The sequence below is a fragment of the Euprymna scolopes genome, chromosome 7 (genome assembly GCF_053919585.1).
Source record: "Euprymna scolopes isolate OS-2025 chromosome 7, ASM5391958v1, whole genome shotgun sequence".
NCBI lineage: Eukaryota > Metazoa > Mollusca > Cephalopoda > Sepiida > Sepiolidae > Euprymna > Euprymna scolopes.
In genome coordinates, this window is record NC_136488.1 from 170,661,202 (window position 1) to 170,685,946 (window position 24,745).

Sequence of the window (24,745 nt, forward strand, 5' to 3'; positions counted from 1 at the left end):
TTGACCCCTATTATGACCCCTTAACATTTATTGTTTGGGGCTCAAATCAAGTTATTAAGTTAGATCCATGTTCACAGAACCTATATCTAAAATTTCAAGTTTTCGGACCCAAAATTGTTGGAGGAGTTTGGTAGAGTTCTCAAAGGTCAAATCGTTGAACTTTGACCCCTTAACAGCCGAATTTCTGTCCGAAAACCGATCACATAGATTTTCCCAAATCTCAGTACCCTTTATACCAAATTTCGAGTATGTAGACTAAAAATTGACAGAGTTATTGCGTAGGGAAATGTACACACACACAGACACGTTCATTTTCATAGATATATAGATTGAGCAATTTTCATTTAGCTGGGATTGTCTTTATAAAATATTACATCCAATAATATTTTGTAAGACCGATAATCACTGGATTTTCATACCAATAGATTTATTGCATTACATTATTCTGAAGTGTATATATATATATATATATATATATATATATGCCCTCAAAGTGTGAATCCATTTTTATTGAGCTTATTTATTGAGCTCAAATAAATGTGGCAATTTTTAAAATAACTTTAGTGAATATACAAATTAAAGAATATAGCTTACACTATCAAAACACATACACGCATGCATCATTTATATTTATATATATAAAAATATAGATGACTAGCATGGGTGTCCGGCGTTGCCCGGGTATTTGAAGGTGTATGTTGAGCAAAAAAAAAAAAAAAAAAAAAGCGGTCAATTTTTTTTTAATTTTGACCCCTATTATGACTCCTTAAAATTTATTGTTTTGGGCTTGAATCACGTTATTAAGTTAGATCCATGTCCAAGGAACTTATATCTAAAATTTCAAAGGTGTAGACCCAAAATTTTCAGAGGAGTTTGGTAGAGTTCTCAAAGATCAAATCGTTGAACTTTGACCCCTTAATCGCCAAATTTCTTAATAACTTGATTTGAGCCCAAAACAATAAATTTTAAGGGGTCAAAGTTAAAAAAATTAACCCTTTTTATTTTTTTTTCTGTTTTTGCTCAGCATACACCTCCAAACATCCGGGCAACGCCGGGCTGAAATGCTATTTATCTATATTTTTTTTGTTTGCACAAAACTCTACAGACTGTACACAAACAGGTTTGTACTAATTTTTTAATTGTTTAATTACAGAAGAGCAACTTACTTTGGTAGCATTTCAGATCACACGATGTTTATAAACATTATTAAACAGTGTGATATTTTATATCATCTATATTTTTTCGTTTGCACAAAACTATACAGTATATGTATATATGGTAAGTTAGAAAATATTAATCTAACGATTTCCTACAGGAATGAAATGCAGAAGAATCTATGTAGCTTAATTGCCATATATTTTCATAACATTATTTAGCTCTATTCACATATTGAGCACTGTTGATGTAAATACTGAAAACTGATGCATAAAACATAACATTTTATGCTAATAAATGAAACAATTAAACACACCCACCCACACACACATATAAAATATATAAATTTTTACATCTTTTCTGTATTTATTTCTTATTTATTGACATGTAGGAATACAAAATGCCTTCTGAAAAAGAAAATTATTTCTTTCTAAAAAAAACAAAACTTTCAACGAAAACGCTTCAGTGAATGTTTGAAAAATTAAAATATAAACTAAAATTTTCAATGAAAAAGCTTCAGTATATTTATATATTTATAAAAGTGAAAGTGTCTGTGTGTGTGTGTGTGTGTGTGTGTTTGTGTGTGTGTGTTACTGTGTGTGTGTGTTACATTTCCCTATGCAATAACACTGTCAATTTTCAGTCTATAAATTCGAAATTTGATATACAGAGTATTGAGATTTAGGATAATCTTTGTAATCCGTTTTCGGAATGGAATTTGGCTGTTAAGGGGTCAAAGTCAAACGATTTTACCTTTGAGAACTCTACCAAACTCCTTCGCTAATTTTGGGTCTAAACACTTGAAATTTTAGATATAGATTCCTTGGATATGGATCTAACTTAATAACTTGATTTGTGCCCAAAACAATAAATGTTAAGGGGTCATAATAGGGGTCAAAATTTTAAAAAATTGACCGTTTTTTTTTTGTTTTTGCTCAACATACACTTCCAAAAACCAGGGAATGCCGGGCTGAAATACTAGTGTTTGATAAATCAAAATATAAACCAAAATTTTCAACGAAAAAGCTTTAGTATATGTTTGATAAATCAAAATATAAACCAAAATTTTCAACAAATTCTTCAATCTTCTTCAAGGTATTGATATGTACATGATACATAAAGAAAAAAATCTGCTGTCTTTATATTTGATAATTCTGTTAAATGTTTCTACTTACTTGACTTGAATAAGTTTTGATAGGTGGACAGCCACGTGCTCCACAATTAAGAGCAAAATGGATAAACGGTTCTGCTTTCTTTAAGGCTATCTTCAATCGTGGATCATTTACAGAGAATGGCAGGAAAATGTCACCTGCATTCATGCAAGAAAAAATATTTGGAATTCACTTTTCATATGAAACAATTTGCTCTGAACAAATACAGCTCAAGGGGGATAACTCTTTAAGGAATTATTACTTTAACTTTGAATTAGGAACTCCTGCATCCCATGACGCATGAAGCAGGCAAAGTATACAATCGTTTTAGATTTGAAGCCAGATCCACTGCATCCCTCCAGTTTCTTCTCATTGCAATTAAATCTCTTTCAATTGTTTGTTTCCTGTTCATTTTGGTTTTCCTCTCCATTAGGAGTCCATTGGAGCAGTCGGTTGGCAATTCTCTCCAAAGTTAAGTGTGGATAGATTAAGTTTAGAGAACTTTTGTTATAATTATGCAGCAGAACGTTCTCGCAAGAGAAAAATTTACCAGTGATGATGCATGCGAAACCTGATCAGTAAGAGTTGAGGACATGTGTTGCATGAGGAGAAATGATATGAAAATGATACGACGAATGTGTAATATGAGTTTTAAAGACATGCTTAGCTCTGGTGGCCTCAGAGGAAGACTAAATCCGGAGAGTATAAGGCGATGTGTGCAGTGGTATGACGACGTTGCAATAATAGATCAGAGTTCTTGTGGTAGTAAACGTAGAACAGTTGCGGTAGCAGTGTTAGTTGGCTGGAGGAAGCAATGGAAGACACAAGAAGAGGATGATAAGGGTGAACATGAGAGAAAGGAAATGAATAAAAACACGGAAGTCATTTTTTAAACGTAAAATGTAAACAGAGGTCATGATGATGATGATGATGATGATGATGATGATGATGATAAAAAGAGGAATTGTCAATACAAATTTTTTTTTTACAAGGCATATCGCAACTTAGACATAAGGGTTTACTATTTTGGACCATGCCTAGTTACTTCCATTTGTTTAAAAAAGTAATGATATTTTGGAAAAAAAAACAAACAAATCAAATTGCAAATAAAAACTGCTTGTACCTTTTCGACGTAAAAACTCCAACAAACCTGACAAGCAGCAAAATCCCCCTCCTACACAGTAAAGATCCCCAGATGTCAGAAAGCCTTCTACTCCAGTAGTTTCTTCCTTTGAACTTCTAAACTTTGGAATTCCTTTCAGAGTCCCTGCTTCCCTGATTGTACTGACATGCAGAAGTTCAAGTGCAATGTAAACAGACATCTTGCTGCTCAACTCCCTACATAGTATCCTTTTTTTTTTCTTTTTTTTTTTTTTACAAAGTGGTCACCAATTATCAAGGCCCGGAAGCCACTCAGGGATAAGGGTTATTGCATGTACAATATGTTAGTGTGGAGATTTAATAAAGTGTCTACTTAAGGGGGTGGTTCATCAGGAATTTGTTTATGCTGGACTTGAAGACATCCAGTTGTAGTCAGGTGGGAAGCAGGCAGACGGAACAGAGTTCCACAGGCGTGCAATTCTAAGAAAGAAGCTTTGTTCATGGAATCTACGTTTTGATTTAGGCACAGATAAAAAGTGGAAAAATTATTGACAGTGGTTTCAGCTAGACGGGTGTTTTTTGTAAAAGATTGGTGAGTGGGGACCAGAGATTGGAGCTCAGACGAGTACCTGCCATGGAAATAACGATAAAACAAAGATAGGCTTGCAACATCTCTTCTGTGGGAGAGAGGTTGCAGGGAAGAGAAAAGGACATCCCCCACTAAGCCACAAAGTCTATTTTGTACTCTGTCAAAGCAGGATAGGCTGTTTTTAGCAGCTCCTGCCCAGATATGGCAGCAGTATTCCATCCTTGGACGTACTTGGCTTTTATATAGATAGAGAATTGCATCAGTAGTGAGATATCTTCTGGAGCGGTAGAAGGATCCCACCATCTTTCCAGCGACCTTGGCAACAGACTTGATGTACGTGTTCCATTTCAGATCAGGAGTAAAGGTCAAGCCCAGAAGCCTAGACGAGAGCCATCCATTTCAATTGATGCCAGATGGGGATCAGAGCGTTGATGATGTAAAGATAGGAGTTTGGTTTTAGATGCATTAAAGGTAATCAGCCACGTCTTCCCCCACTGAACCATGCGCTCGAGATCAGAGGAGAGAGAATTAGAGAGAACTTTGTCATTTACAGCCTTTGATGTGTTACCGTAGATGGTCGTGTCATCAGCATAGATGTCAACGAATGATTTAAGTATGTGTTTAGGGAGATCATTGATGTAGATCAGGAAGAAAGTTGAGCCCAGAATGGACCCCTGAGGGACTCCAGCATTAATACTGCAGGCCTCTGATTTTTGTCCATCTACCACTACTCTTATGAGCCTATCAGAGAGAAATGATTTAATAATTGAGAAAACATTTCCAGTTATACCGTAGCTGGAAATCTTGTGAAGTAGGCCTTTATGCCATACATTATCGATATGTCAAGGAAAGGAAGCCTTTGTCAAGAGATTCACTAATCCTATGAGATATAACCGTTAGCACATCTGCGGTAGATTTTGCAGAACAGAAACCATATTGCGTGTCACTAAGGTTATTTCTGCTGAGGTGGTTGACTATTTCTCTATTTAATATGGATTTCAGCAAGTTACTCATGATACACATAAGACTTATTTGTCTGTACTGAGAGGGAGATGACTTATCACCTGAATTCTTAAATACAGGGCATACTGATGAGGTTTTTCAGGGAGTCGGAAAGCACTTCTCCTTAAAACAGTTTTGTAAGTATGAGAGCAAGTTCTGGTTGAAGCTTTCTTAACACTATAATTGGGATGCCGTCAGGGCCAGTTGCTTTACTGGAATCAAGGTTCTTGATTAGCTTGGCAACCTCATACACAGATATTTGTATGCTACCTAGCGTGTTCTGTGTTATAGGAGGAAACATGGGGAGTTGATGGCCTTCGTCGCATAGGGTAGAATTAGCTGCAAAGTTCTTTGCAAATAGTTTGGCCTTGTCTGATGCTGACGAGATGACCTCTGGTCCATTGATAATGGTTGGGATAGACTGCATACTTCTGTTCAGGATCTTATTTGTTATTTGCTAAAACTGGTGGGAACCAAGCCGCTGATTAGCTACTTTGGATTGAACGGACTGAGCATATAGCTCTCTTGCATTTGTTATTACTCTTTTACAGTGGTTGCTGGCAGTTCTGAAAGCGGCTTTAGTCTCAGTTCATCTATTACGTTGGTAGCTATGGAAAAAGTGATTTCTGTGCGCAATGGTAGCAGCACATTCTGGAGAGAACCATAGCTGACTGTTAGGTTTTTGTTGGAACTTTTTAGATGGGAGGAATCGGTCTATGCCTACAATTAACCATTCGGTCAGGTCTGATAATATAGAGGACACATCCTTTTTAAACATGGAATGCAGAGGTAGATCAGATATGAATGTACGGAAGCTATCCCAGTCAGCCATGGAGTATCGGTATACAGTACGGTGGAGGGGTATGTCTGGGTATGACATTTCATTTTTATCTTAACTGATACGACGGAGTGGTCGGAGGATCCTAGAGGAGAAAGAACGGAACATGAACATAGTTCAGGGGAAGTTGAGAGAAAAAGGTCTAGAAGGCTTGCATACTGACCTGTAGTATCGGGCACACTGGTGGGCTCGCGAACAATCTGAGTGAGGTCATAAGCAATGGCAAAATCATGACAAAACCTCCCCTCGTCGTCTGTCTTATTTGAATGGGTCAGCCATTCCATATTATGAACGTTGAAGTCACCACAGATGCGAATGTTAGCCGAGGGATGTGCAGACAGGATGTGGTCTATTTTCTCAGATATACTCTTAAAGATAGTAACTGTGCTGTTATGGGGCTGATAGAGGGCAAATATAAATGTGTAAGCAAGTTCAACCCGGAAGCACATATAGGGTAAATTATGATCTTCTCTAGAGATATCCCTGCAACACGGGAAGCCATCTTTAATGTAGGCACATATTCCATGCCCTTGGCGATCTTGGGGGTCAGATTTAAATGTTAAGTTAGAGTATCCATTAATTATGAACTCATCTAGGGAAGTGGTCAGCCCTATTCCAGTTTCGTTTAGAAAGAATATGTCCGGTTTCGTCTCCTGTAATTGGGTTTCAACCTTTGGAAGATTGGAACGTGGACCCCTGATGTTGGAGAAGGAGACATGGTAGTAGGGGTCTACGTTGGAAGATGGGGTTCTAGGCTTATTTGAGTTTTTTTTCTGGAGATATTTCATATTGAGGTTTTGGGATTTGTGGAACAGGTCGGCATACTTGGTTAGAGCAGGACAGATAGGGAAAGTAAGAGAGAAAAGGACAGAAAAATCAAAATCATTTCTCAGATAGTATCCCCCCTACATCAAAGTGACACTGTGTTTTGTTTGGGATGAAAATACAATAATAAAAAAAAAACACTACCAACTCACGTCAAGTCCGTACAGCTAGTTGAAAAAAAGCAACAAAAAACAAAATCATGTAATTCTGTATTATAATAGACAAAGAAAAGAAGGAATACCTTAAAACAATGAGAAAAAACACATATTTACTTACGTTGTATAGAGATGGTGCGTTTTTTTCTTTTTTAACAAAAGTTTTTATTATTGTTACTTTCCCGTCTCAATACCACTTAAAAGTCTCGCCATGGTTCATCTCGCCCGGTGTACACTTTTCTTTCTCCAACCGCATCCTGGCCACAGCTGGCCCATTCTCATCCTCAATCTTACACGTCCATTTTCTTTGACACGCACTTTGCTTTTCCCAACTACGTGGCGCATTTTTTCTCCTTTTTCTTCTTGCATACACTTCCTAATTTGCATATGCACGTTTTTCGGCTGCTGCTGCTGCTAATCTCTTTGCAAGCCAGCCATCCTTCGCTGCTACTGATATTTTCCCATGCGCTCATATGCACTATGTTACAATACGTGTAAGTAATGAAAGTAAATGTTACACCTGCCCAACAACCTTGAAGAACTTGCCAGAAAGAGATTGACATCTCATTTTAATGTAAAATGTGAAAGAAATATAATAGTACTAGAGAAAACGTTAGCATGTAAACAGAAAATAAAGGTTAGACAGAAGGTCAGCTGGCTGATCTTTGGGGGCCATTGTCTCTTGAGGAAATGAACTCAGATGAGGTAGAATAGGCACAAAGAAAGGGGGGCTCAATCAGTTGATAACTTGATGCGATCGGACGTGATAAGAAATGATAAGAACTGACGATAAACAAATGAAAGAGCGAGACTGCAAAAATCTTTTTACCACCACAAAGATAGAAACAAAAGCAAATAAAATTCAACATCTGATTTTCTTTCTATTGTTGCGCTGTTGACTCTGATTTCCACACAATTTAACAAATAAAATAGTTCTTCTAAAAATTTCTTATAAACTTTCTTGTATCCGGTCACATTTTTTCAGTGTCACTTGGTGCAGTAATTATCCTTTCTGTGTTCTGTATTTTTCTAATAATTTTTTGTGTCATTCACACAGTCTTCTATACAAACCAGTCCTTTTCCTCTGTCTTTCCTTTTCACAGAGTCAGTCAGCATTATCCTTTGGGTTTAGAGCATTGTGCATGGCCATAAGTTTCCTGGTCTTCTGGTCGAGATACCTCAGTTCTTCTTTGGTCCAACCTATAAATTGTCTGGAGTATTTTACTAGTGACATTGCCCATGTGTTTATGCCTTTTATTAGGTTTCTACTATATAGTTTAGTTTCTAAGAGTTTTCTTGCTCATCTGGGATATTCTTTTCCAATTTTCTCTATCATTTCTGTTGCTTTGATGGGGTCTGCTTCAAGCCCCCCCCCCCCAGATATTTGTACCTCAGTTTTACTTTTCTTAGAATTGACAATGAAATAAACGCATAGAAAGAAGGTACTAACAATAAAAATATGAAATAAATCTGATGGTATGAATTAAAATGGAAAACAAATCTGAAACTTAACGTTTTACCCAACTGTTGCATGGACTTTTTCAAGAGAGAAAAGCTAGAAGGCATCACCTTTTGCAACTTTTGGAAGCTACTGCCAAGCCTGCTGCAAAGAAGATGATTTCCTTCTTTTGATTACAAAACATTTCACACCTGCCAGTATGATATATATTTAAAAATTCACCATTTTCTCATGTACAGAGTCTTGTTGCCGCTTATGGACTAGTGCACCAAACATTAGACACCCCCACCCTTTTGGACAGGGTATAAAAAGGAGTCTCTAATCTAATAGGTCTCACGTTTCCAGTCGCTGCAATCTTGCATCTCTTATTTTACAAGTAATTCTATGAAATATGTTCTGACAAGCTTATTGCACTTATACTCTACCCAATGTAAAAACCCTCGACCAACCTGACAAGAAGCAGAAACCCACCTCATCACTGTAGATCGCCCAAGATGCTGAAAAAGTGTCTATTATTATTATTCCAATTGATTCCTTTTTCCGACAGCTTTCCTGCTTATTCCTTGTTTACTCAACTGAAATTTAAATGTAATGTGAACAAACATCTTGCTGCACAACTCCCCACTTGAATGCCCCCAATAAATCCTGTGCATAATTAAAGTCACCGATCTAGCATCACTATCACCATCAACACCAGAAGAAACGTCGCAGTGGCCAACTCAAATACTGGCTCAGGAGAGAGAAGCAGGATGCTGAACTGATTATGGAGCCACATCGCTGAACTTGTTAGAAAGAGCTGATCCATGGTGAATATCGCAACCGTGACCGTATGACATATGACAGTAATCACGTCTCAGTGGTAATAATATTTGAGATGAAATAAAAGTTTTAAAAAAACATATTCAAAAGAAATTCAATGTGAAACAAGCATTTAGTTAGACGTAAATAAATAAAACTTACCGATTCCTTTCTTGTTTCCTCTCAGAATACCATTCTCGATGTCTTGGAGGGAATATATGTAACCACCAATCACATAACAGTTGTTGTTGAAAAACTGGAATTGAAAAGTTTGATGAAAATGAATAATACATAAATAATCTAACATATGAAGTTACCTTAAATACTAGGTCAGTAGAACCACTAGTATATAATTTGGTTAGTTGAAAATAACAAGAGATTAAAGTTCAGTCGGAGTCAATCTGATAACATCAAGGTTAGCTTGACTGTTGAATTGATAGAAACAGATGTTTCCCTGCAACCTCTCTCCCACAGAAGCGACGTTGCGAGCCTATCCTTGTTTTATCGTTATTACCATGGCAGGTGCTCATCTGAACTCCAATTTCTGGTCCCCCCCCACTTGCCAATCTTTCACGAAAAACACCCGTCTAGCTGAAACCGCTGTCAAAAATTTTCCCCACTCTTTATCTGTGCCTAAATCAAAACGTAGATTCCATGAACAAAGCTTCTTTCTTAGAATTGCACGCGTGTGGAACTCTGTTCCGTCTGCCTGCTTCCCACCTGACTACAACCTGGATGTCTTCAAGTCCAACGTAAACAAATTCCTAATGAACCTCCCCCTGAAGTAAACACTTCATTAAATCTCCACACTAACGTACTGTACTTGCAATAACCCTTATCCCTGAGTGGCTTCCGGGCCTTGATAAGTGGTGACCATCGTGTAACAAAAAAAAAAAAAAAAAAAGATGTGAGTATTATATTGAAGAAGTCGTGATTTGAGGGGAAATATGTAGAGGTTAAAGGTCAGATGACAAAGGGCAAAAGTTATGCAAACCACATGATTTTCATTTGAAGTTGTCTTTCTCTCACTCTCTTTTTTCTCTTAGCTGGCGAGACTTGAACAAGGAAAGATGTGTTTTACATGCTGCCCTAAAATGGGGGCAGCATGTGTCAGGCAGTGGATATATTGAAATATATCGCATCTCTCTCTCTCTCTCTCTCTCTCTCTCTCTCGAAGCCAGCTAGAGATTTTTATCCTCGGACCCCAAATTCAACAGAGATTAGAGCATTTCCTGTAATGACTTGGTCCCTGTTGATTGCGGTGTAATGCTGATTCTGTGCAGTTCTAGGAGGGCCACCCTCCAAGGTTTTGCCTTCTCTCTGAGAAGGGGTTAGTTTATTGCTAATCGCCTGGGGCACCCTTACTGGGAAAAGCTGGAGGGTAAATCTAGGTACTTTTTGCAGGTCTGAATGCTTCTTCTCGGGGGTGCCGACTTCTCAATCCCACTTACCGACCTTGGTGTCACAGTTCTTGCAGTGGGAGAAAACTAAATACCCTCCCTCTCCCCACTCTTATTAGTAAATACCTTGTCTTTCATGAAGTTTCTGTTTGGTTTTTTTTTAATAAACTTTTTATAAACCAACAAGTGGCGCCATGGTTTTGTATCAGCGGACGAAAACGTAACACTGTTGACAAAATTGATCTGCATATGTAAAAGATTTTATACACCCATTGATAAGGTTGTATATAACATGATGTCACATGGCTCAAAGAGAGAGTGAGAATAGTCGTCAATTTAATCGAAAATCTAGATTAAAATTTCCTGATAAGATATGATTAAACAATAATTCTGTATCTCTCATATCACAACTCTAATCCTGGAACAAACAATCAAGCAAAGTAAACTTTTGTTGTCTTCAAAAGTTTTTTTTTTTTTGTTTTTAGGGATAAAAGAACTCAGTTAGACTGCCCCCCCCCACACACACACACATTCAATATTCCGGAGAATGTGAGGAAGAAAAAAAGAAAAAAAGGCTATTGATAGTAAAATGAGTAGTCAGCTGGGAATGGCTTACTCTTAATCCAAATCTAAAAATATTTTATGCACAAATATAGGAACCATAAAGCATCTTTCAATAACACATCTAAATGCATATTGTTTCTAAAGATGAACAATAAAACATGCAAATGGATCATCTATATGTTTCTTCTGTCTTATTGAAAAATTAAAGATCATTAACATCCCCCCCCCCGAGAGATAAATTATTAAATCAAACAGATGAGGTAGGAATTAGTTTATGTATTTAAAAATCACAAAGACTAGATTTTAGGATTTCCAGTCATAAGTTAATATATTTAGTCGTAAGAGTTGTTCAAATTAGTTTGTGCTTGCACCCCCCAAAAAAAAAGTTTGTGCTTGATGAGCCGTCCCACTTGTTAACAAATTTACCGAATTTCCATTACTAACGATTACTATATTGTCCAATTTCTACTGTACACTCTTTAACCCTTATCCTCGAGTGGCCTCTTGGGCTTGATAAGTGGTGATGCCTATGTAAAAAAAAAAGCTACATATTTTTATTTGGTGCATTTACTGAAGAGTTGCCATTGTCCGCAAGACTTTATTTCATCACATTTAATGTTTGCTGTGTACTGGAAACAGACATGACATCTGTTACAAATATGTGGAAGAAATATATAATTTGAAACAATAATTATTTTTAATATTATAAAAAAAAAAAGTCGAGAGAGAAAATTCTGTTTTTATCACGTTTTATATTATCGTCTGCTCTCAGTGAATTTATAAACATCGGGAAAAAGAAAAAGAGAGAGAGAGAGATAGAACACATGAAAATACAGCGAGGGGACACCTATAAACTGTAAAGAAAGAGAGAGGGGGCGAGAGAAGATATGAAACTAGAGAGAGGGAAAGCCGCAGGCATCCGCGTCGCATATTATTGAGCGAGTGACGCGAGAGCGATGCAGGTACATGCAGTGAGAGAGGGGACGCCAAAGAGAGAGAGAAAGGTATACCATTAGAGAGAGGGAAAGGAGCGGCGCAGGGTGGCGAGTCAGTGAGGACGTCGCAGTCGAAGAGGTGAGTTAGGAAAGCGACAGTTGGCGATGGTGACGACAGTTATAAATGCTAACGACAGCGAAGAAATGAACGATGTATTTTAACGAAAGAGAAAACGAAAAAAGGCGATAATTAGAAAGGATAATGTATTCAATGTAGACGAAGGAATGAAATTGTTTAAAAAGAAAGGAATGCGTTAGAAACATTTAAAACCCGACGCTGAGTGAATCTATTGTTTATTTTTCTCTCTATATCTCTCTCTCATAATGAAAACAATAACAAAAACAAAAACACAAAAAGGCTGTCTTTCCATTTTGGAGTTACAAGCAGACGACAGGATATGAACTGTTTTTTTTCTTTTGCGCGGAAATTCTCTCTCGAATCTATTTCAAGTTTGTTCATCTAATTACACATTCTTTTATTTTCGTTACAATATATTTTTATATATGTAAATAAAATTGTATTAATTTTTCCATTGGCCTCGGTATTATTACTTGGATGTGTTTATCCCTGTCTTGTGTTTATAAATGTCTTTCGAGAAAATGGATATATCCCTCCCGTATCTAAAAACCCGGGAAAACTAATTTCTTTTAAATAATTTTTATATTTTGTGTTACGACTTTTACCCCTAGACATTCCGGGTCGTAACACATCTTAAAAATTTTTTTATTGTTTAGGAGTCACCACTTATCAAGGCCAGAAAGCCACTCAAGGATAAGGGTTAATGAATGTAAGGTGGTAATGCAGTAATCGTTAATGGTGTAAATTGGGTGGAATTTTATTATTTATGGGGATGGTTTAACAAAAACTTGTTTACATTGGATTTGAAGGCTACCAGGAAGCAGGCCAATGGAACAATGTTCCACAGGTGAGCAGTTTTGGGACAGAAACTTTGTTCATGGAATCTGCGTTTAGATTTAGGTAAGAGGAGAGAGTGAACAAGAGAAGTAGGTGTTCATTGAGCAAATAACTGATTTGATATGCAACATCTTGACGAATTAAAAGCAAATCCCCTCAACAATAATACATAAGATATATTTTAAAGAAGAAATAAGTGGAGTTCACAACATATTTTTATTTGGTGCCATGACCAGAGAGCACTTACTGAAATTTTTTTCTTCAACTATCCCATTTTGTTTAATGTCTGTTTTGAGTGGCTTTGAGGGATTGGCTTCCCAAACCTATCTATGGCCAGGTCTTCATTCATCTCTCTTTCTCCCAAGTTAGTTTTTATCACTTATTCGATCATTTTATTTTTATTATAGAAATCAGAAAATCTTGGCTTGTGTTTTACCTTGTATCGTTGCAACATGCCGTTTGGTGGCCCTTTCTTGATACTCGCATGAATCACCAAACAATTGTAGATGTTGATGAAAAAGGCGAGTTTCTCTTCTGTAGTTTCTTCATCCAAATAAACACGTTGAAGCTCTAATGTTAAACGTTCGTAATGTTTAAATTCTTCACTTTTGCCAATTCCTTCATAATTAACAACCTGAAACAGAAAATGACTCTTTAATAATAATAATAATAATAATAATAATAATAATAATTCTAATTTCGTTTGTCAATGTCTCCCTGAAAAGAGATAGGATTCATTTCCAGATGATTCCCCTCAATCTCGGCTCCAAACCAGAAGTTTCAAAGAGCAAGGGTTTTCCTAAGGATGTTGATGGCACCTACAATAGCAGAGGTCTGAAGGCTGCCTAAAACATTGGGGATTCATAGTTTTTTCAATTGTCCTTTCAGATGATGATACTAGTCCTAGTGTACCAACTACGACTGGGATTATTTGTGTTTTAACCCTGTGTATACACCTTATCTCCAAGGCCAATGGAGCATAATTGTCCCACTTCTTGTTCTCTTTCTCTCTCACATTCCTGTCCCAGGGTACTGAGAAGTCTACAATTTGCCAGTTTTTTGAGACCTTGTCAATTACAACCAAATCCAGACGATTATGTTCCAATTACTTGGTCATTATGACACTTTTGTCCCACCATACCTCTACCTTGCCATCCTCACTTGCTCTCACTTCATCAGGCACCTCCTCAAACCACTTTCCAGCACACTTCACCCCAACCTTTTTACAGACCTCCCAATATATCCGGAGTCTCATGTCTCTGTCCCAATCTGCTACACCCTGCTGTAGTAGTAATAATAATAATAATAATAATAATAATAAGCGGTAGTGAAAAATTAGGAAGTTAAGATTCTCTAGGATTTCATGGTTCAGTGAAACTAACTATTGTTATTGTGAATAAAAAGACCAATGTATGCCAAATTATTGATATGGCTTGCTCCAAGCAACATCAACTTAAGAAGAATGAGAAAAAAATCTATGGAACTATCAGAAAGAACAAGAAAACTTTCATATGTATGCTTAGCTCTTTAAATGATCTTGAGAAACAGCCAAACTTTTTGGGAATCGTTTGTTATGGACTTCCATTTTATGTCATAAATAATTTTTACCAAAAATTCTTTATAAGTTTTGGTTTCGATTTCGATTATAGTTTATGGCACTCCAGTAATCTATTTTTTTTTTATAAAGAACTTTATCAAGAATTCTTCATAAGTTTTGGTTTCAGTTTTGATTATGGCTGAAGGAACTCAAGTTAATTTTCCCCACTCTTTATTTGCGCCTAAATCCAAACATAGATTCCATGAGCAGAGCTTCTTTCTCAGAAGTGCACAACTGTGGAACTCTTCCCGTTCGCCTGTTTCCCACCTGACTACAACTTGAATGTCTTCAAGTCCAACATAAACAATTCCTGACAAACCGCCCTCTTAAGTAAGACACTTTATCAAATCTCCAATACTAATGATTACTACAATACTATCTCATTGATTACTGTACACGCATAGCCCTTATCCCTGAGTGGCCTTCGGGCCTTGATAATAGGTAACCTCCATGTAAAAAAAAAAGTATATATATATATATATATATATATATATATATATATATTGTTTTGTTCATAAGTTTTTATTTTGGTTTCGATTCAAGCTAATGCACCCAAGTCATATGGATATATTATTTTGCTTTTGAAATCACATAAAAATCGATAGAAAATTAACTCTATAATTATATATACGAAATCTGCAAGAATTAAAATATCATATTTAAGCGTACTTTACGACCAAGCTTTGCTGGGCGTTCATACTAGCTTAGATAAATACTTAATAACAAAAAAACTACAATAATATCAGAGCGTCTCTATTTACACTGAACATCTACAGAATGCCAACATCAATATATTACATATGAATGTGTCCCCCGTGGAATTTTCACAGGTCCTGCTAGTCAAGTATAATATTATTATACTCCAGAAGTTGGTTCTGTTTGGCACAACAAACATCCTATGCTAGGTGGTTTCCATCTAATTGACTGTATGGTGCAAAAAAAACGTTCTTGAGTGAAAAATTAACCAGTGTAAAACACTGTGAAGTTAATGAACATAATAATAATAATAATAATGATGATGATAATAATTCAAAGGTTGGATAAAAAAATAATTTAGGTATCTTGATCAGAATACTAGGAAACTAATGGCTTTGCATATTGTCCGAATCTGCAAAAAGGAACGAAGGGAGAAGAGAGCTGGTATATATATATATATATATATATATATATATATATATTGGATACATCATTGGATTATTTATCTTTCACCTGACTATCCATTCACATGAAATCACCTTTTTTTTCACCATATTCCCTCTGCTTCATTTTTTGTTATCAAGTAAGATCTTTGACTTACTTGCAGTTTCATCAAATACTTTTGTATGCAAAATCCGATCCCGCATTTTGCTAATTCCTACCTTTTGATGAGATTCGAAACTCCACGGATTAAGGACTATCCACTTATTAAGTGTTTCCTTTTTAGATTAAATATGTTTTAACTCTTTTTCAAAGTGTTTTTAAACATGTTTTATTAACTATTTGCTCTTATTTATATATATATATATATATTATTGTCACCCTTTTAAAAAGTGGTTCTTAGAGTTGAACACAGTCTGAGCAATTGAAAAAGTCGGTTAGTTAGCCTTGTGTATGAGATCGTGAATAAGATCGTGTTTATCAAAAATGTTAAGCTTCATTAATATTAACATTTCTCTTAATTTTTTTCAATGAATGGTAGCCTTGAGGCATGTGCCTTGCAAATGCACTCTAAGGTGGCTTTGTGTAGGGTTCAAATCCTTTGACCAGCATTAATCGTCATCTTCTACATAAGCATTTGTCTATAGGTATTAAAATAATTATATATATATATATATATATATATATATATATATATATATAGTAATGTGATTAATAATTTAAAAAAATCAAATCCATACCTTTATTTTAATTTTTTCCAGATACATCTGCCTAACTTTAATGCTAGGTTTATTTATGGTGTCTTTTACATTTAATAAAAACCCTTCACAATATTTGCTGACAAAGAAACCTTGTTTATTAAAAAACTATATGTAATAATTATTGTCCGTAACTTGATGTCTACCACAATAAAAACATTGTTTTCCGAAACGATCGTACAAATAATTGATTTTGTTGTTGTTCCTTCTTATGAAACGGATTTTTAATTTAATTATAATTTGATTTTTAAATTATTAATCACATTACTAAATATTAAATTAGCTCTAGGGTATTTACCTATCGAGCTTATTATATATCTAAATTACAACGAGCACTTTTTCTTTCCTGTATTTTAATTAAACTAGTAATTTCACTATTACATTAAAATACACTCTGCTCTTTAGACTATTGTTCTAATCTCCTTTAAATATATATATATATATATATATATATATTAGTTGTATAGACTTAGTTTCCTAGATGTAAAGCCAGTAAAACAATTGTGTATATTAAAAGATGCTCGATAAATGAACAGAACATCCTTATGATATGTTTACTTATACAAACATTATTGGCTACATATTTGCACACATGTTTCTGCAATGCCTTGTTTTAGAGGCATTGCTTCATCAGGCAGTGGTGTTGACATGATTTTTTTTAACATTCTTGAGTTTGGTTTTCAAGTCAACAACCATGGCCTGATGAAGTGATGTCTCTAAAACAAGGCATTGCAGAAACATGTATGCAAATATGTAGTCAATCCAGATTAAAGGTATCCAAAAGTACAAAACAATTAATTTAATGAGGTTATTGATAGTGCTCAACATATTTTTATTTAATTTTAGGTAAAGAAATTGTATGGTTTTTAAGAGCATTTCTTTTTGTAATTCAGAAGTTTAGATTACCCGATAAAGGTCATCAGTTGCCTGACACAGTAGCTTTGTTAGTGCCGTAACCATCTAATTTGTTTACTTAAAATTAAATAAATATGTATAATGGTTGTATAGATTGGTTTCCTAGATTTACATCCAATGAAACCCGTGTGATCATTAAAGAGTGCTCAATGCAGGACAGAACTGATATATAATCTGTTTATTATACAAACATTATTGCATACAAGTTTTAGTGGAATCCCAATTCGAAGAGCCCACTTCATCTGACCAAAAAAGGATGCAATATTGAAACAAGAATCAAGATTACATTCGTTTTTTATAAGATATTCGGGTGTGGTTTATGCTCTAGAAGAAAGTGAGGTGTATACTTTGTGAATGTAAGCAATCGGGTTTTTGGGGGGAAGTGTGATGAAGGAAGGGAGTTGGGGTGGGGTAGGTGAAGGAAAAGGGGGAAGTATGGTCCCATATGGTCAAGCTTTACAATGTGAAAAATATTGATATTATTTTAACTTGGTGGTTGTTTATTGGCTTAAGTTTTTGATTTGATCTGAAATAATATTATACCCTCATCGCCGTTACTTCCCTATCTTTGGTTTTTATGGTTGCTTTTTCTTTTCTGGTGGCAACTTCATTATTCGTCTATTTTATTGATAAACTCTATTTATTTATGCTATTCCTCGCTTTTTTATCCCTTCATTTGTTCTCGTTTTCAAATCATTTAGTTATTTATTTGTTTGTTTATAAAGTATATGTCTGTTTGGTCAAATTAACATCCAGTGAACAGATATACAAGCTTATTTATATGATTTAAATAAAGGTAATATTCTGGGAGTTATATTTTACACTCTACCACAGTGTCTAAAATAATTATAGCGGCAATATACATGCTTCGTTATAAAGATAAGTTTTCCAGATTATATACATGCAAACGGGTACACAATAGCATATATTTATCTATATTGACGGAGTATTCCGTTCCCAAAGCCCTCTAGTTAGAGTACTTAGTTATCATTTGGGATCAATTATTTGATTGGTTTCCTTATGTAACATTGCTTTACGATAACATTTCTCGTAGGTATATATCAACATAGATTACTTTAGTTAATCGTTTTTGATTGTACCTATTTACTATGCCTCCCCACGGGACAGAGTTAGACACCAGGGTCGTTTTTTAACGTGGAGAAAAGGTACAAAAATAAAAATTGTCTCAATCCTGAAGGATTTCTCCTCCACCGAAAGAGAAAAATAAAATGAAGTGCAGCATCTGAAGAACAGATACTACACTTTGAGATATTAAATCTTTTATTCATGTTAAAAATACAGTCAAAATCAACGATGAACAAAAAACTTAGGCACATGGCCAACTCAAAAGGGGGGATTTTGGGGGTCGTTGGTCATCCTTGTCACTCCAGAACTAAACAAAATCAAAAGTTTCTCCCAGCTAGTATCTTCTTTCACCATAATACCGCATTCTCCCTTTCATATTGGGGGACGTCCTACTTAACTCCCAGTTTTTAAAACATTTTTTATTGACGTGTAAAAACAAAAAAGATAACAATAAAATGGTACAATAATTCATTTGTGTCGAGGGCGGGGGAAGAAAATTCTGGAACAAAAGGCCAAGAATGTAATCGTTTTTTATTGTAATTGGAATGTTGTTATAAATAATTTTCAGTTTACATTTACCTTGCCGTCAGCAGAAACAAAATTGTTGTAGATTTTCAGAATTTGATGCCGAAGGATTTCTCCGAGTTCTTTCACTGTTGAAATAAAAAAAAAATAAACAAATAAATTAAAACTGAATAAAACAAAGTTAAAAAATATTTTTTAAATTGTTTCAAGAGTTTTTTTTATTGCGGGGAGAGATATAAAAATGTTGTAATCATTACGTTTTAATATACTAGAAATTGTTTGAATAATGTAAAACTCTGGATTCTATGTGGAATTTCAAATTGGAACCCTTATTTACTCCACAATAGTAGATTGTTCTTATCCTATCAGCCTTGGATGGGAAAATTCTTAAATAATTTTTATTGTATTTTGATTTGTAGTGAGGATTGAAAATATAGCAGGGCAGTAACGTACCTCCTTCCCTCTGCTATCCAGTGGGAAACCCTTCAGCAAGGTTAAATACCCATTTAGCTTCCTGATTAGAATACATGAAGTCACTACAGGCATCGATGGGCAACTTGATGGCTTCTTCTTGAACTCTTCGTTGTTAGGCAAAGAACACCATGGTGAAATGGTCCAAATGCAGAGGGGACTAATTAACCATGATCATCGATGTCTTCAAAAAGAAACCTATATATATATATATATATATATATATATATATATATATATATATATATAGTCTTATTTGTAGTATTCCGAATTGGGTTTATATAATTCAGTAATCGTTCATATACCAACAAATTTTAAGCCAAAAAAAAGCTGACTTAAACAGTAAGCTACAAAATTATCATATTTCATAATTGAGCATTCATATATTGTTTTAACAAAAACCAAGACTTCAAAGAATGGGTTGATAGCAACAAATAGTGTATTTCATTGTTAGTTACAATTGTTTTAAGACTTCGGACAAATCCAAACATTATGTCACTTGAAAATTTTAACATGAACAGCCTTTCATCAGACGTATTGAATATCAATCACTTTCACAATGAAACAATATGGAATCCATTTCCCTTATAAGGAAAAGAAAACAAGCGAAACTATTTTACCTCTGTCGCATCCTTGCGAGGTATGTTTTTAAATGTATATATATATATATATATATATATATATATATATATATATATATATATATATATAATAAGAATTACAGTTAAGTTTACCAAAATGATCCAAGATGGCAAAACTAAAGTAAATTATAAATATTAAAGAATTAATATTTATAAAGTAATCTCAGCCAGATGTAAAAGCTCAATAAAACCAAATAGGAGATAGAGCTTATAATAAGAACAAGTAGTTAATAAAACATGTAAAAAACACTTTCAAAAACAGTTAAAAACATATTTAATTTTAAAAAGGAAACCCTAAATAAGTGGATAGTCCTTAATCCGCAGAGTTTTGAAGAAATACTTTCCTTCTCATCAGAGGGTAGGAATTAGAAAAATGCGGGATCAGATTTTGCTTGCAAAAGTATTAAATGAAACTACAAGTAAGTCATAGATCTTACTTGATAACAAAAAGTGAAGCAGAGGGAATAGGGTGAATAAAAAAGTGATTTCACATGAATGGATAGTCTGGTGAAGGGTAAAATATCCAATGACGGTAAAATCCAAAGATGCGGAATCCAAGAAAGTTAAATTTCCATTTGCACAAGTAAAATCAAAGGGAATCGCGTAATTGGAAGATGATCCAAAGTAATCCAAAAGGCAGAAATCCGTGGAATAATTCACAAATAGGTACAAGGAAAAGGGAAAGAATTCCAATATATTATTAAAAGAAAGAAAAAATGTGCGTAAAAAAAGGAATGGAAGAAATATACAGCTCGACTGTCGAGGCAAGGCTGAATTTGGAGTTGTGGACTTGTGTATTTGCACACATCTTCCGCATCTTATATTCCTTGCGAATAATTGTATGTACAGTTTCCACACTGACATCAAACTGTGCACAATTATTGTCTCTAAAGGCACACAACGATCCTTATCCATGAAATTCTTTATTTGGCCAATCAATTATGGTGTTCTAACTTCCTTACTCCACCCATAAAGTTCATCATTCCTCACAGACTCTCTGCCTTCCTTGAATCTCTTATGCCACTAAAAAACTGATGCTCGATTCATGCAAGATGATCCAAGAGCAGTCCGAAACATTCCATATGTTTCTGTGGCATTTTTTCCAAGTTTAAAACATAATTTCATAGAATATCATTCTTCTAAAGTGTCCTCACATCCAGATTGCATTTTTGAAATTCACCAGCTGTGTTAATCAGGCTTTAGTAGGGTGTATTCTAATTCCTGCTGTAGCTGCTGAAAAAATGGTGGGATCCTTCTACCGTTCCAGTAGATATCTCACTCCTGATGCAATTCTCTACCAAAATAAAAGCCAGGTTCAGCCAACAATGAAGTACTGTTGCCACATCTGGGCAGGTGCTGCTAGAAGCAGCTTATCCTGTCTTGACAGAGTTCAAAATATACTTTGTAGCTTAGTAGGGGATGCCCTTTTCTCTTCCCTGCAACCTCTTTCCCACAGAAGAGATGTAGCGAGCCTGTCTCTGTTTTATCATTATTTTCATAGCAGGTGCTCGTCTGAACTTCAATCTATGATCCTCCCCCACCAGACTTTCATGAAAAACACTCGTCTAGCCAAAACCACTATCAACAATTTCCCACACTCTTTATCTGTGCCTAAACCTAAATGTATATTCCATTCTTTCTTAGAACTGCTCGCCTGTGGAACTCTCTTCCTTTGGCCTGCTTTCCAGCTGACTACAATCTGATTGTCTTCAAGTTCAACGTGAACAAGTTCTTGACGAACCGTCCCCCTAAGTAATCCAAGTTACAAAATTCCCACTAATGTTTACTACGCTAAAATCGCAATGACTAATGTATACCCATTAACCCTTATCCTCGAGTGGCCTCTGGGCCTTGATAAGTGGTGACCTCCATGTAAAAAAAAGAAAGATGTATAGCAATAACATACTTATTTTCAAGAGTCTACGACAATTTTAAATGCCTGTACAAAAATGCCTGAAAACTTATTGAAGGCACCTCATATCTTGGTTGGCATCAAATACAATATCTTAAACGCAAAGGTTTTTAAATAAACAATATAAACGGATGTTTATCTATTTATATCAATATATTTCAGTGAATACTCGCCTTTATCACTAATTTTTTTTTCTTACGCCGCAGGATAAATCCGTTTGGTGTTGTTCAATGATGGTTTTTATACCAAATCCAGGATTACATTTCGCATGTGCAGAGAGGGATATTTGATTAGTTTCCTGTGTTAATTAAATTGAAACACATATGTTGGTATGGGTTTAGGTTCTTCCAAGTCCCAAAACTACCGACCAGCTTTAATAATTACTAAACGTACAACAAGTATAAACGACAAGAATTTATTAACAAACATGAAAACATGACAACACTGCAATTCAGAACATTAAGGTAAAAAGATTACTCACTTCAATAGTGGGGTTTACGGGAGGAGTGAGGACTGTATTCTAGAGTTGTACTCTGCCTGTCCAACATTGTCTTTTAGGAGAAAAACTTTTTGCGTCCATGCCTCATGTGTACGGACTCTCCTCTGCTTTTTTTAAGGGACCTCACTCCTTACCCTACACCGGTAATCCGGTGCTCTTATTTATTCCCCTACACATATATAAAATACATTTAGAAAGCCAGCCAACATTTTGTTCTATTTGGCTGGCTTCCTAAACGTATTTTATATGTGTTTCAATTTAATTACCAATTAACCAATGTTTTAAACACAGGAAACTAATCAAATATCATTTTCATTTTTTTTCCTTGTTTTATGTGTTGCTTGCATAATGAACAATATACATTGGGGAAGGGGGGGTGCTTTCTAATCAAACAAACTGCAAATACCTACCATTGGCTTGTTTACATTCTGAAATTGGAGTAGCATTCAATGCAGATCCAATGCTATTTTTCAAAAGTTGATAGTAGGCATCTCCATCTACAAACACACCATCATTTTTCACATGATGTACAAAATGTCTTTTGACAAGTTCTTGTCCGATTAGCTCTGCGTTTTCTCTGTCTATATAAGAAATGGAAAAAAAAATGTTTATTCTATATAGAGAAAACGAAATAAAATTTTAATTATAAAATATGCATTATGTTTTTTAATTTAAAATGAGTTATCTCCCTTGATGATTATTTTATTTTTAAATTTAAGTGAATATTTTTTTTAAATATTTCATATTTGCAATCAGTTGAATTATGTAAGTTTTTATAGTAAAGTACTTTATTATACTGCCAATAACATGGCATAAAAATAACAAAAATTAGCTTGTCATATGCAAAATTTGATTTGTTATGCTATTTGGGTCTGACTTAACATAACTTTATATGTTATAGAGCAACTCATCCGATCGGATGATGTTTCACCCAACCCCTCTAAAAAAAAAAAATGCCACCCATGGAATCTATGTATCTATAAAAGTGAAAATGTGTATGCATGTGTGTGTGAGGACACTTTTCAACCTATATACTCAACAAATTTTTTATCTACACACTGGAAATATGGTATATAGAGTATTCAGACACGTGGAGAAGTTTGAATCGGTTTTCATCCAGAAAAAAGGGTTGCTAAGGGATAAAAATTGGAAAATTGGTATGTGAGAGTCATCAGATTTTTATTTGTTCTGTCAACTATTTTACGAATGCACATGTATGACTCGTTCACATGCCAGATTCTTTATGTTAAGTATAAGTAGGTTTGAAAACACTTTTAAAGACGTGTCAAGCTGGCCTAATGGTTATCGTACTTGACTCACTGTTTTTAGGTTTTAGTTTCGATCTGAACTCGAGTATTTTTTTTTATTTACAAGAAGTGAACTGTTTAGAAAAAGAAACATAATACGTGCATGCACATCTCTCAGTTTGTTTCCATTTTATTTTACTTCATTTTTTTAAAGGAATTTAACGTTATGTTTAATACCTACGATATTTCTGCTTATAAAAACTAAGATATGTGCATTAATTAAAATATAATATTCATGCATATTTTACGACGGGGCAACGCCGGGCACTCTGCTTCATCGATAAAATTTACAATCCTTCCCGCAACTCAACTATATTTCGTACAAATAAATTTCAGTATATTCTTAGCATTGTTACAGAAGATTTCTGTATTTGTTTTTCATCGTAAAAATAAAATATAAAATAATAATATGAGATTCCCTCCTCCCACCACTTTTCATCTCATTTACTCTGCCTATTACCTGAAAATAATTAACAATGCATGTTTTTCAGAGTTTTAGTATTAATAATAATAATATATATAATATATTGATAATACTATATATAATATAATAATACTATATATAATATAATAATAATAATAATAATAATAACAATAATAATAATAATAATAATAACAATAATAATAATAATAATAATAATAAAAATAATGATAATATATACCCAATATATTTTTTTATTTCTGAAATCACAACTTTATAATATAAAAGAATCGATAGAAAATTGACTCTATATCCGAAATCTGCATAAATTAAAATATCATTTTTGAACATATTTTACAACCGGGCTATGCCGGGCGTCCCTGCTAGGTTTTAACAAGAGTTACAATATAATATCAGGGCATCTCCATTTATGCTGAACATCCACAGAATGCCAATATCAATATATTACATATGAAAGAATTTCCACAGGTCCCGCTAGTTGGATGTTTTCCTCACAACGATTCAGCT

At 34.6% G+C, this 24,745-nt stretch overlaps 1 protein-coding gene across 1 annotated transcript in view; it reads right to left on the reverse strand.

The window, feature by feature from the left end:
- LOC145280137 (uncharacterized) overlaps nucleotides 1–24,745 on the reverse strand; it is a 58,951-nt gene that overhangs the window by 15,780 nt on the left and 18,426 nt on the right. Inside the window, exons 4-8 of the mRNA XM_080131902.1 lie at nucleotides 22,900–23,070; nucleotides 19,021–19,094; nucleotides 13,385–13,582; nucleotides 9,236–9,329; nucleotides 2,331–2,464 (exon numbers count right to left, since the gene is read on the reverse strand). Of these exons, the coding sequence (XP_079988028.1) occupies nucleotides 2,331–2,464; nucleotides 9,236–9,329; nucleotides 13,385–13,582; nucleotides 19,021–19,094; nucleotides 22,900–23,070 (671 nt within the window). The remainder of the gene's footprint in view (nucleotides 1–2,330; nucleotides 2,465–9,235; nucleotides 9,330–13,384; nucleotides 13,583–19,020; nucleotides 19,095–22,899; nucleotides 23,071–24,745) is intronic.